The sequence below is a fragment of the Pagrus pagrus genome (genome assembly GCF_965226575.1).
Source record: "Pagrus pagrus genome assembly, chromosome: 24".
NCBI lineage: Eukaryota > Metazoa > Chordata > Actinopteri > Spariformes > Sparidae > Pagrus > Pagrus pagrus.
In genome coordinates, this window is record NC_140206.1 from 4,351,860 (window position 1) to 4,364,932 (window position 13,073).

Here is a 13,073-nt window from a genome sequence, read left to right on the forward strand (position 1 = left end):
CAGACTGGATGTTTGCTTGACATTGTATCTAGTAAAGACACAGACAGATATTGATAATGCAATGATGGAAAAGAGATAAAACCAGCTGTTTATGTTTTGCTGACAAATTATCGAGGAAGATTCTGTGAAGAGCCGACACGTTTCACTGCCCATCGACAGTTATACAAAGACGTCTGTACCCAAACTTTTGGTATTGATGACTTTTGCAAAGACAAAGAAGCGTTCTGTGTTTGTGCAGCTTGAAAGAGTTTTCCCCTTTTGTTGCACACTGACAAATAAATTGAACAATCTGAACATCACACAGAGAAAATACTCCGCCTGTTTTCAGCTTTGTGACGATGCATCTTCCAGCTAATCCAGGAGGGTTTTTCAGGAGTTTATTCAACTCAAGAAGTGGAAGAATGTTCTCAACACATGAAGAAACACTTCATCCTTCAGTTTATGTGGAAAAGTCGTGTTCAAAAGCATCATATTTGGAGATAAACTCACTTTTTTTATCCATTTATTGCACCTCTAGCATTCAGCAATCTGTCTTATCAGCACCTTTGTTTAATTTCCTGTACGAGCAGGTGTGACATCATGAAATACTGTCTAAAAGGCCACTTCATGTTCTTCTTTACACTTGTACCAAGAGAGGAGAACTTAACAGCTCTCGTGAAACAGAAGAAATTTCAACATTTATCTTCCTCTCCGTCCTGTACGACCTTTATAAATCCCCTGTCCACACCGCCTAGATTCTGCTAGAACTGAGCCTTAATTACATCAAAGCAATTACAGAGCCAAAATGAAGGCCTCCTCCACTGAGGAAGGAGGAAAAAAGTCCAGCAGTAACTTCAGAAACTCCTAGTTAAAGACCTGAACCGGAGTGTCAGCGTGTCTCTGGTGGTTCTGCACAGAAAATCTATAAAGGAGAAGTCTTTTGTTCGTTTGCTACTGTAGCAGGAGACAAATCCGCTTTAGTGGAGCTTTCTCTGAGTATTCACAGTAATAAGTCAGCACAGCACAAATAGATTTAAACTAATAAGAAGATAAATGACCAGAAATGTAACTGGAGCTATGAGGAAAAACAGAAAAAGCTCTCAAATGGGATGATTTATGTGGCTTGTGTCCACATACTTTTGGCCATATAGTGTAAAGTGTGTGTGTGTGTGTGTGTGTGTGTGTGTGTGTGTTAATATAATGCATGTTTTCCACCTCAGTTGAAGCTTCTGGCCTTCAGATGTCTGAGTTCTGCTCTGGAAGCTGTTGTAACAGGTGAGTGACGCCACGCCGCCATCTTGTGGTGAAACACACACATCTCACCTGACTGGGTAAAATATCAGCTGTGACGTGCTCAGTATGTAACTGAGTACATTTACTCAAGTACAAATTTGAGATAGTGACACTGTAATGCAAGTTTATACTTCATTTCAAGAGGGAAATCTACTTTTTCAGGAAATATGTTCATGTAAAAGAACACTTAATTATTCATATGTGAGGATCTTTGCTCGTTGTTTAAATTTTTCTAATGATTTGAGTTTATTTCTTACAATTTTTAGGTTTGTATGGAGTCATAGGAGTGCCCGAAAAATGAAAAATAAAAAGGGAAATAAAAGTAAATTAGGAACTGTGACAATAGTATAAGAAAATATAAAATATTTGTAGCATTTTCATTTAGTTTTACGTTCATCTGTTCGTTAATTTGAACAATATGTCTTTTTATCGATATAAATCATACCATTTACTTATTTAGTCTTTCTTATTCCTCTTTATAGATAATGCTCATTTAATGGAGCTGAATCTAAATGCAACTACTATAGTTGCTACTATTATATTATATCTCAAACAATCAGCAGATTAACAGAAAATGAATCATAATTTTGTGAAAGGTAACTTTAATAAGCTACGCTCTGTTCTCTAAATGAACTGATTCAGACTAACCTGCAGTTATCAGGTCAGATATAGAGATTATTCAGCTAATTCGGTTCTTTGAACGCAGCATCGTTAAATAACAGTACGCTCTTAGTTTGAAATGAAGGCAAAATGTTCTTTATTTGTCAACAGCCACATTGAAATTCTTGTTCTCAGACTGCTTTCAGCAACAAAATCTAATATTAAATAAAGTATTCTGCTGTACACTGAGGTAGACTTGTGTAGAGAAGTGATGTGCATATAAATACATACTGTGATGGTTTAATAGCTTGTAAACAGTGCAGGTATAAACAATATAAATTCCCTTTATTTATTTATATATATATATATACACTTTATAGGACACATACTGTATGAGGTCATGTGCGGTGCAAAGCTGAAGAGTTCAACAGATATATTTTATATCGATGACGTGACTGAACCTGAACGATTCCGGACATTATTTCTAATTTTCTGCTCGAACCTGATGCGTCCCGACAGGTCTCCACGCTCTGATCCATAAATCGATATCTGTTCATCAAGATCAGCTGAAATATAATCGCCATTCTGACGTCTCAAGTTTGTTGGCTACACCAGCAGCTCTGAAACATTGTCCGTCGCCCCAAGACGACAGCTGTTTTTAGTACTCGTCCCCTACGTCTATTCCTTCGTCTTCATCGAGGAAGTCTCTCCCGACCTCTTCGTAATCCTTCTCCAGGGCAGCCATGTCCTCTCTGGCCTCTGAGAACTCTCCCTCCTCCATGCCCTCTCCGACGTACCAGTGGACGAAGGCCCTCTTGGCGTACATCAGGTCGAACTTGTGGTCGAGACGAGCCCAGGCCTCGGCGATGGCGGTGGTGTTGCTCAGCATGCACACGGCCCTCTGCACCTTGGCCAGGTCTCCTCCAGGAACCACTGTGGGAGGCTGGTAGTTGATGCCCACCTTGAAGCCTGTGGGACACCAGTCCACAAACTGTATGTTGTGCCTGGTTTTGATGTTGCTGATCGCCGTGTTGACGTCTCTCGGCACCATGTCGCCGCGGTACAGCAGGCAGCAGGCCATGTACTTTCCGTGACGAGGGTCGCATTTCACCATCTGATTGGCCGGCTCGAAGCAGGAGTTGGTGATTTCGGCCACAGTGAGCTGCTCGTGGTAGGCCTTCTCTGCTGAGATCACCGGGGCGTAGGTGGCCAGAGGGAAGTGGATACGAGGGTAGGGCACCAGGTTGGTCTGGAACTCTGTCAGGTCCACGTTCAAGGCGCCGTCAAAGCGCAAAGAGGCGGTGATGGAGGAGACGATCTGGCTGATGAGGCGGTTCAGGTTGGTGTACGACGGATGCTCGATGTCCAGGTTCCTGCGGCAGATGTCGTAGATGGCCTCGTTGTCCACCATGAAGGCGCAGTCGGAGTGCTCCAGGGTGGTGTGGGTGGTCAGGATGGAGTTGTACGGCTCCACCACGGCTGTAGACACCTGAGGAGCTGGGTAGATGGCAAACTCCAGCTTGGACTTCTTGCCGAACTCGGCTGAAAGACACTCCATCAGCAGAGAGGTAAAGCCAGAGCCAGTTCCTCCTCCGAAGGAATGGAAGACCAGGAAGCCTTGAAGACCTGTGCACTGATCAGACTGAGCAAGAAAGGTAGGATTCAGTATTTAAGAACGCCGCAAGAAGACTAAAAAACATACTTCTTATAAGGATTGTGTCAAGACTATCAAGAACTTTGATCTTCTCGGCACTAGACAGCCTGACTAATGTCATCTTCTGGATGTTCTCACCATTTTGCGGATCCTGTCGAGTACAGAGTATACATGCTCCTTTCCCAGGGTGTAGTAACCACGGGCGTAGTTGTTGGCGGCGTCTTCCTTTCCTGAGATCAGCTGCTCGGGGTGGAAAAGTTTGCGGTACGTTCCTGTACGAACCTCATCTGAAGGAGACAGAAAGGTTGATGTCTTTAGGGATCAATTCCCTTTTTTGTTTTGCTGGGAAGCATGAAGAACTCACCAATCACAGTGGGCTCCAGGTCGACAAAGATGGCTCTGGGGACGTACTTCCCGGTGCCGGTCTCACTGAAGAAGGTGGTGAAGGAGTCGTCGTAGCCTCTGGTGGGCTTCTCGCTGGGCATGTGGCCGTCCGGCTGGATGCAGTGCTCCAGGCAGTACAGCTCCCAGCAGGCGTTGCCCATCTGGACACCAGCCTGGCCGACGTGGATAGAGATACATTCACGCTGTGGAGGAAAGAAGAAAGAAGAGATTTTATATTATTGGTATTTAACGTTTCTGTTCTTAATCCAGAATGATTTGAGGATATTTCATGTTTAGATTTTGCTGCCTTCCAGCTTCATGCCATTATTTTGGCTATGAAGTCTGCTAAAAATGACAGTTGAGCACCAGGAAACAGTGGAGTCACGGTGACTTTTCAACTGCTTTTGCATTTTTTGCAACATTTGCGTTACAACCTGCTTTCTGTGTGTTCAAACTCACAGGTCTCTGTGCAAACTCTGCAGAAAAACCATCAAATCAGGAGTCACTGATCTAAATATTCGAGCAGGGGTGATTAACACAGTTCCCTCAGGGGCCAAAGTGCCTCCACACCCTGCTGAAGTATTTCTAGTTCCTTGTAGGAGATGAGGGTGGGGGGTGGAGGCTCGCTGAGTGCGGAAACAAGTTTGGTCTCTGTAAATTTGTCCCGAGGGAGTTAAAAATGTGACGTCGTCCATCCTGACTGTTAACTGACCGTTCACGAGGAGATGTGTGAGACCAAGACCAACAACTTCTCACTGATACCAAAGAAGTTATTATCTTAAAAATGCATGAATGAGATTATTTTATTTTCTGTCCCACTGCTGTGTGTTGACATTACTGCAGCAGTCAGTCTGTCAACAAGAGGCCAGCTGTCGGTGGTAACACGAGAACACAAACACGTCAAGAATCGCTGTCAGAATACCAGCGTGGCACGTTTACGGACACCCGGAGCGGCCACAGAGAGATGCAAGCTTGTAAAATAGTAACATGAGACCCTGATTTTGACAAATCTTATGACTTGATGTCGAGCCAAAAATCAAAACAACATAATAAAGGACAAACAAAACAAAAGTGTCCAAAATGTAGCAGGTGGAAGTAAAACTTATATATCCCTACCCCCTTTTCTCACTTTTCTTCTTTTAACTCATATTACTTCAACAAATTCTCAAATTTATTTCCAACTTTACAGTTGATAGACCTCAAATACTGCAAGACCCACTAACAAATATTAAAAAAGAAGATTGTGCAGCTGTAAAGACCAAAAGAGAGGTCAGATAATGTGTGTTTGAGGAGGAAAGTCATAATAATAACAGCTGAATATTGATAACAATGAGTGTTTATTCATATTACAGCTTGTTTATCACTTTATAATTATATTTCTATTCCTTAAAAACCTTAATTTAAACAGAAAAGGTCAATTTAATGAATAAATGAAAGAATTAATGAATGAATTTTATATTTATTGATCAACATGTAACCCCAGGTGTGAGAGGATTAACTGCCTTTCGTAGTCTTGCAAGTATATATGTGAGAAAGCACTTAAACTCTTTCTCTTTCTTATATTTCTAAAAAAAAATGGTTATTTTGTGTTTCTGGACCGAACCCTCCTGCAGGATCCAGAACCTGTGAACACAGAGTTTCTGTTCCAGCCCTCCAGATTCTCCTCAGTGACCCAATTTTTCATCTTTTGCAACAATATTATGACACAAATGAACGAGTTGTTTTAGTTTTATTAGTTTCACGTGCTTTAACAACACCGCAGAGTTATTTCAGAAGCAGCCTGGGGCCACTAAAGTAGAAACAATAGACAAAAGACTCAGGATTGTGGCAACTTTTAGGAGGAAAGTGTGTAATACCACCATAAAATCAAGTGTTTGTGTGGCTCAAACTTTAAGATGTGACTCATAATTCTCACCAGAAGCAAATAAAACACTGCTAATGTTTCCTTTCCTGGATGTCAGACTGCAGTAACAAAGACTCAGTACTCACCATTGTGCTGTTCTGGTTCTCCTTTCCGGAGAAGAAGAAGAAGAAGTTGAAACTTTGAGTCTGAGAGTGAAGAGAGTGCTACACTTCACTACAGGGGAGGTGTGAGTGGCTTCCTGTTTGGTCTTTTCAGAGTAAAAGCAACACCCGAAGCACCCAGAGTACATGTACTCAAGTACTCTACTGAGCGATGGAATTATAGTACTTTATAGTACTAACTAACAGTAAATTTTCAAGTACTTCTACTTGAGTATTTCCATTTTATGCAACTTTATCCTTCACTGCGTCTCAGAGATAAACATGTACTTTTTACTCCACTACATTTACTTGATAACTTTAGTTACTTTGCAGAGTACATCCTGCATCAGAGCCAAAGTAGCACATTTATTTTTTCGGGAAAAATGCCAAATAAAATATCAGATAATCAGTCGGACAATAATAAACAGTATTTTACATTAATTTTACTTTTACTTGTATTTTGATAATCCTTTTTTTTTTTATCTGAATGCAGAAAAGGTAACCAGTAACTAAAGTAAATAAGTGAAGTGGAGCATAAAAGTACAATATTTGCCTCTGAAATGTTGTGGATTGAAAGAATAAAGTAGCAGAAAATTGAAATACTCCTGTACAGTACTTCAAAATTGTATGAAAGTGAAGTACTTGAGTAAATAAGTAGTACAAAAAAAAGTAAAAGTACTATATTTCTCTCTCTCTTTCTGTCAAATACTTCATTAAAGCATGTACATGTACTTAATCACTTCCCACCACTGGAATTAAACTTTAACCAGTGATCACTTTACTACACTTGGTGCTGCTTTTACTCTGAAAAGGCCCAAACAGGAAGCCATACCTCCCTCTATAAAAAACCATGAGGCTGCAGCTGTTGTGGCTCCTCCTCCTCTTCCTCCTCCTCTTCCTCCTCCTCCTCCTCCCCCTCTAGCAGTTATAAAAGTGTGTGTGTGTCACACACTGTCAAGACTTCACTCACAGAGATCCCATTATAGGTCACTGTGAGATCCTGCAAGTTTACACTTCTTCTTCTTCTCTAAAAAAGGAATCAAAACAGCACAATGGTGAGTATAAAGTCTTTATTACTACTTATTATAGAGCTAAAATCCATAAAAAGTCAAATTTGTAGTATTTTATATCTCTACAGTGAGAGTTATGACTCAAAACGGCTTAAAAACATGTGAAAGTCGTACATTTCCTGTTACATCAGCACACTTTCCCTCCAAAAGTTGCTTCAAATCTGACTTTTTGTCTTCTACGTCTACGTTCGAGGGCCTCAGCCTGTTCCTGAAATTACTCTGTGGCATCGCTACAGCACATAAAGCTGATTTAATTTGTTTTAAAGCGGTGAAATAATAAAACACAAAGTCCATCAGTGGAAACACGCTGCCAGGCATGTGGCTGCAGCTCCAGTAAAGGTTAACTGTTTCCATATGGGTAGTGGAGGGCGTGCGGGCTGCTTTTGGGAATGCTGATGTGTATTTTACTTTTCGCTCACAGATAAGCTGCAGAGTTAGACCTCTGTCTGCTCCATTAACTTTAAAAACAGCAGCACAATACGCAACCAAGACGCATATTTGTGAAGGGAAGCCACATGACCATAAATCCCAAAAAGCCTTGGATCAACATTTTTCAAACTAACAAGAGCTAAAGAGTCTTAAGTTCATTCTCGAGGACGTTGACCTCTCCTTCCTGACTTTGATCCGTCGTAACACGGCTGCAAACAGCGAGTGTGTTGTAATGTTTGCAGACAGTTTGTCGAGGTGAGGAAAAGTCTGTTTTCACAACTGGCTTTTGAGCTGCTGACACTTCCTGTTGGGCCATTTGGTAGACAGCATGAGGAGGGAGGAGGTGTGAAAAGCACAAAAACATGGATTTTCTCTTGTGAAACGATAAAATCGTGATGTTTTCCGACTCAGTTTTTATCTCAGTACACAGCAGCTTCTAGCACAATGCCCTCATTTTGTTGCTGGGATCCAAACATCAGTGTGACGTAGTTTCGGGACAAGATACAGGAAGCAGATAATCATGAAGTCAAGTTGCCTGGAAGAGTGAATTTCACAGTCTGTGTGTGAGCGGATGTGGCGTGTTGCAAAACCGTCGAACAAACAACCCACCACTTCCACTTTTCTCCTCTCAATCTGAAGCAATCTGGCTCAGGAAGCAGAAACAAAATGTAAAGTACATTACGGCGCTGTACATGCTGCGTGGAGCTGGTCAAAAGCTGCACTCTGCGGTTCAGTGGGGTGTAGTTGAGCTCACTGTGGGACACATGAGTGAAGCTACACTCAAAATAGCTGCTGCTGCTGCTGCTGCTGCTGAGCTGGCCGCCATCGCCATACTTGGCAGCTCCCATGTCACCGTAACTCCTCCTCTGACGTTATCAGCAGGTTTTTAGGGGGAGGGGAGGTCCAGGGATCAAAATTCAAAACAAAAACCCACAATGAACAAAACAATCTGTTTTTTGATTACTTTCAGTGACTATCCCAACCATATATCTGTTAGTTGAACAATTTGAACTGTTTATTCATTACTTTTAGCGAACACTTTCAACCATTTGTCCGTAACTTATCAAACTATGGCATCTGTTCATATCCATTATTTTTAGTTAACTATTGCAACCATTTATATTCACTTTTTGCTAACTATTTTAACCTCTTATCCATAACCTTGAGCTGACTATTTCACCCATTTTATTATTACTTTTAGTCAGCAATTTCAATAATTTCCCATTACTTTTAGCTTATTATCTCAACTGTTTATATATTTGCTATATTTTGCAAACTAGTTCAACCATTTATCCCCTTAGCTGACTATTTCAACTAGCTTTTTTATCTTGCATTTAGCTAATGTTAACTATTAACCATCACTTTCAGCTAACAATTTCGACGTTTATCCATTTGGCTACTTTTAGCCCTACAGTTATCCATAACTTTTAGCTAACTCTTTTAATTGTTTATAACTTTTAGCTAACTCTTTCAATTGTTTATTTACAACTTTTAGCTAACTTTTTCAGCCATTAATCCTACAGTCAGCTTGTTTATTTGGTTTAAATCTTCTATAGCTGTCGGTCTGCATCATGTCACGTAAGGAATGTGGATCTTAAAAGAAAGTAGGTCACTCGTGTTCATGATAACTCGCTTTGAGATTGTACCTGATAAAAATCTATCGAGTGAAGCATTGTCTTCGAACTAAAACAGTCTACTTTAAGACTGCTTATCGGACTGAGTGACCTTGTGAGGGAGGACGGGTTCTGCATTGTTGGAGCCCGGTTATTTGTGTGACAGAAGAGGTCTCACTGCAAAAACATGCCGAGCTGCCATCCTGAGATGCTTTGAGGCTCGCCTATAGGCTCAAAGAGAGGCTGACATCACAGGAATTTCACAACAACCTGAATATTTCACTGGCTCATGTGTTCCCTCTGGAGATGAGGTCACAGAGGTCGTGGTCAGCTGCAGCCTCTAAGTCACCCTGCACACACACACACACATAATTATAGCATGGTTTGTTTTACCTAAACTCTTGTCTTGGCAGGTATGAGGTGAGACACCAAAAAGGGCACGATGGTATTTTGACAGCAATGCCTGACGTGTTCCTGTTCTCATGTTACCAGAACCAGCTGGCCTTTTGTTGGCAGACTAACTGCTGCACACATTTGCATTTCTGTCACTTTTATCTCCCCTTGAACGGCCATTTAACCAAACAGGACAGATGACGTAACATCTTTAACTCCCTCAGGCCAAATTTTACTTCCAAATGATGAGAACAAACTTGTTTCAGCACTCAGCGAGCCTCCACCCCCTACCGTCATCTTTTACAAGGAACTAGAAATACTTCAGCAGGGTGTGGAAGCACTTTGGCCCCTGCAGACACTCTGACAAGACTGTGTTAATCACCCCTGCTTGAATATTTAGATCAGTGACTCCTCATTTCATGTGTCACAACCTACTCGCAAGGAATTGTGAAAGGTTAATGTTTTTTCTGCAGAGTTTGTATATCCAGACCTGCATGTATGAACACGCAGAAAGCAGGTTGTGACGCAAATGTTGCAAAAAATGCAAAAGGCAGTTGAAAACTTACCATGGCTCTGGTGTTTCGTGGTACTCAACTGTCATTTTCAGCAGGTCAAGACAGACTTAATAATAAAAATTATTGGCATGAAGCTGGAAGGCAGCAAAATCTAAACATGAAATATCCTCAAATCATTCTGGATTCAGGACAGAAACGTTAAATAACAATAATATCAAATCTCTTCTTTCTTTTTTCCTCCACAGCGTGAATGTATCTCCATCCACGTCGGCCAGGCTGGGGTCCAGATGGGCAACACCTGCTGGGAGCTGTACTGCCTGGAGCACGGCATCCAGCCGGACGGCCACATGCCCAGCGAGAAGCCAACCAGAGGCTACGACGACTCCTTCACCACCTTCTTCAGTTCGACCGGCACCGGGAAGTACGTCCCCAGAGCCATCTTTGTTGACCTGGAGCCCACTGTGATTGGTGAGTAGCTTTAAATCTAAACAACATTTTAAAGGGTTAGAGAGAAGACAATAAAGCTATTAAAGATTAATTTAGATGATCATTAACCATATTAACTAGTCGGCTGATTCCAAGAAATCATATTTCTATGAATTTATATTCCGGCGAAAGTTCATTTCAAGCTGTTCATTGTTTCCAAGTCAACTGAGTTTTATTGTGGCCACGCCCACTTCAGTTTGAATCAGCCAATCAGATCTCAAAAGCTCACTTTTCACTACCAGTTATCTGTCAATAATTGGATACAATCGTTTTGTCTTTTGGACAAACGTTAAATTCACAAAGAAAGAATTTCTTCAATTTATTAAGTTAGTTTATTTATGATTGAAATAATAAAACTTTTTCTTGAAGACGATGTGGATGTTGAAAGTTAAGCGTAGGCCTTAGGGTTCGGACACAATCTGTGCAACATATGAGACCCTATATTGTTCGACCCTCGATTCAGAAAAGTAGAAGTCACATAAAGGAGGATTATATAACCGTCTCTTCTCTCTCCTTCAGATGAGGTTCGTACAGGAACGTACCGCCAGCTTTTCCACCCCGAGCAGCTGATCTCAGGAAAGGAGGATGCCGCCAACAACTATGCACGTGGTCACTACACCGTCGGAAAGGAGCACATCGACTCCGTTCTCGACAGGATCCGCAAACTTGTAAGAAAGGCTGAAGGGCAAGAATCATGTTTCTTTTTGAGATAACAATACCAATCAGTGTAGTTTTTGATTAGTTCTTGATAGTCTTGATACAACCCTTATAAGAAGTATGTTTTCTAGTCTTCTTGCTGCGTTCTTGAACACTGAATCCTATCTTTCTCGTTCAGTCTGATCAGTGCACAGGTCTTCAAGGCTTCCTGGTCTTCCACTCCTTTGGAGGAGGAACTGGCTCTGGCTTTACCTCTCTGCTGATGGAGCGCCTCTCAGTTGACTTTGGCAAGAAGTCCAAGCTGGAGTTTGCCATCTACCCGGCTCCTCAGGTGTCTACAGCCGTGGTGGAGCCGTACAACTCCATCCTGACCACCCACACCACCCTGGAGCACTCCGACTGCGCCTTCATGGTGGACAACGAGGCCATCTACGACATCTGCCGCAGGAACCTGGACATCGAGCGTCCGTCGTACACCAACCTGAACCGCCTCATCAGCCAGATCGTCTCCTCCATCACCGCCTCTTTGCGCTTTGACGGCGCCTTGAATGTGGACCTGACAGAGTTCCAGACCAACCTGGTGCCCTACCCTCGTATCCACTTCCCTCTGGCCACCTATGCTCCGGTGATCTCAGCAGAGAAGGCCTACCACGAGCAGCTCACTGTGGCCGAAATCACCAACTCCTGCTTCGAGCCGGCCAATCAGATGGTGAAATGTGACCCTCGTCATGGAAAGTACATGGCCTGCTGCCTGCTGTACCGCGGCGACGTGGTACCCAAAGACGTCAACACGGCGATCAGCAACATCAAAACCAAGCGATCCATCCAGTTCGTGGACTGGTGTCCCACAGGCTTCAAGGTGGGCATCAACTACCAGCCTCCCACAGTGGTTCCTGGAGGAGACCTGGCCAAGGTGCAGAGGGCGGTGTGCATGCTGAGCAACACCACCGCCATCGCCGAGGCCTGGGCTCGACTCGACCACAAGTTCGATCTGATGTACGCCAAGAGGGCCTTCGTCCACTGGTACGTCGGAGAGGGCATGGAGGAGGGAGAGTTCTCAGAGGCCAGAGAGGACATGGCTGCCCTGGAGAAGGATTACGAAGAGGTCGGCATCGACTCGTTCGAAGAAGATGAAGAGGGGGAGGAGTATTAAAAAAAGACAGACTTGTATTAAAGAAGTGGTAAAGTTCTCCTCCAGAAGCAGTGTGAGTGTTAATGTGCAGTTTAACGACTGGTTTGTAGACCATCAATAAACACTAATGTAACTGCAGAGCTGCAGTTTGTCCAAGATCAATCCCATGGTGTTTGGTTTATTGAAAAATTACTCTCCAGTGGGAGAGAATGTGTCTTTGCCTTCTTTTCTAAATAAAGTTGTTTACGTCTACTTCTCTTGATCAGAACTTTTTTGGTGAACTGACTTCGAAGAATTAAGTCTTTGGACGTTTGGACTAAATATGGACGGAGCTTCAGGTTTTGAAAAGGGAAGCCGATGCAGAAGTGCCTTAAACCTGCAGTCTTTCTAATGTCCAGCGTTTCTACTGGTTTCATAAAGAAGTCTGATTGTATGTAAGCTTATGAGAAAATGACCCTACTCCTCACTTGTTCTATTACCTCAGTAAACAGTTTCCTGATGAGTCAATTGTCTCAATCTCTAGTTTCATGTCTTCTTAATAGAAAATAGATGATAAACGGCAAACGCTTTAGGATGTACCTACCTTGTGATTGACCAATCATGATAACCTCCCCATCTCTACCTTCTGGTCCAAATATGGTCACTTCTGGCTCCAAAAAAAAAAAACATGGTGCCAAACTCAAGGCTTCAAAACAGTAGTCCAAAGACCAATGGGTGCTGTCTCAGTGGGTTTAACTAATGATTATTAATTATCTGCCAGTTGATTTTCCTTTCTGATTACTGATTTTTTATCAACTGATGTCAACAAATAATTTGTAAAGTCTAAAACCCAAACAGTTTTTAAAAATGTTTTTGTTGAAGCTT

At 42.3% G+C, this 13,073-nt stretch overlaps 2 protein-coding genes across 2 annotated transcripts; one reads left to right on the forward strand and one right to left on the reverse strand.

Annotated features, from left to right (window-relative positions):
- Window positions 1-2,043: 2,043 nt before the first annotated feature.
- Window positions 2,044-5,940, reverse strand: LOC311253269 (tubulin alpha chain-like). Its single transcript, XM_084347108.1, has 4 exons — window positions 5,900-5,940; window positions 3,891-4,113; window positions 3,665-3,813; window positions 2,044-3,514 (listed from the first exon to the last, which is right to left on the reverse strand). The coding sequence occupies exons 1-4, from the start codon at window positions 5,900-5,902 to the stop codon at window positions 2,531-2,533; spliced, it is 1,359 nt and encodes a 452-aa protein (XP_084203234.1). The 5' UTR covers window positions 5,903-5,940; the 3' UTR covers window positions 2,044-2,530.
- An 894-nt stretch (window positions 5,941-6,834) lies between these two features.
- LOC311253315 (tubulin alpha-1C chain-like) lies at window positions 6,835-12,461 on the forward strand. The gene is made up of 4 exons (XM_084347194.1): window positions 6,835-6,969; window positions 10,180-10,402; window positions 10,940-11,088; window positions 11,256-12,461. Exons 1-4 carry the CDS (start codon window positions 6,967-6,969, stop codon window positions 12,228-12,230), a joined length of 1,350 nt encoding a protein of 449 aa, XP_084203320.1. The 5' UTR covers window positions 6,835-6,966; the 3' UTR covers window positions 12,231-12,461.
- Window positions 12,462-13,073: the final 612 nt, after the last annotated feature.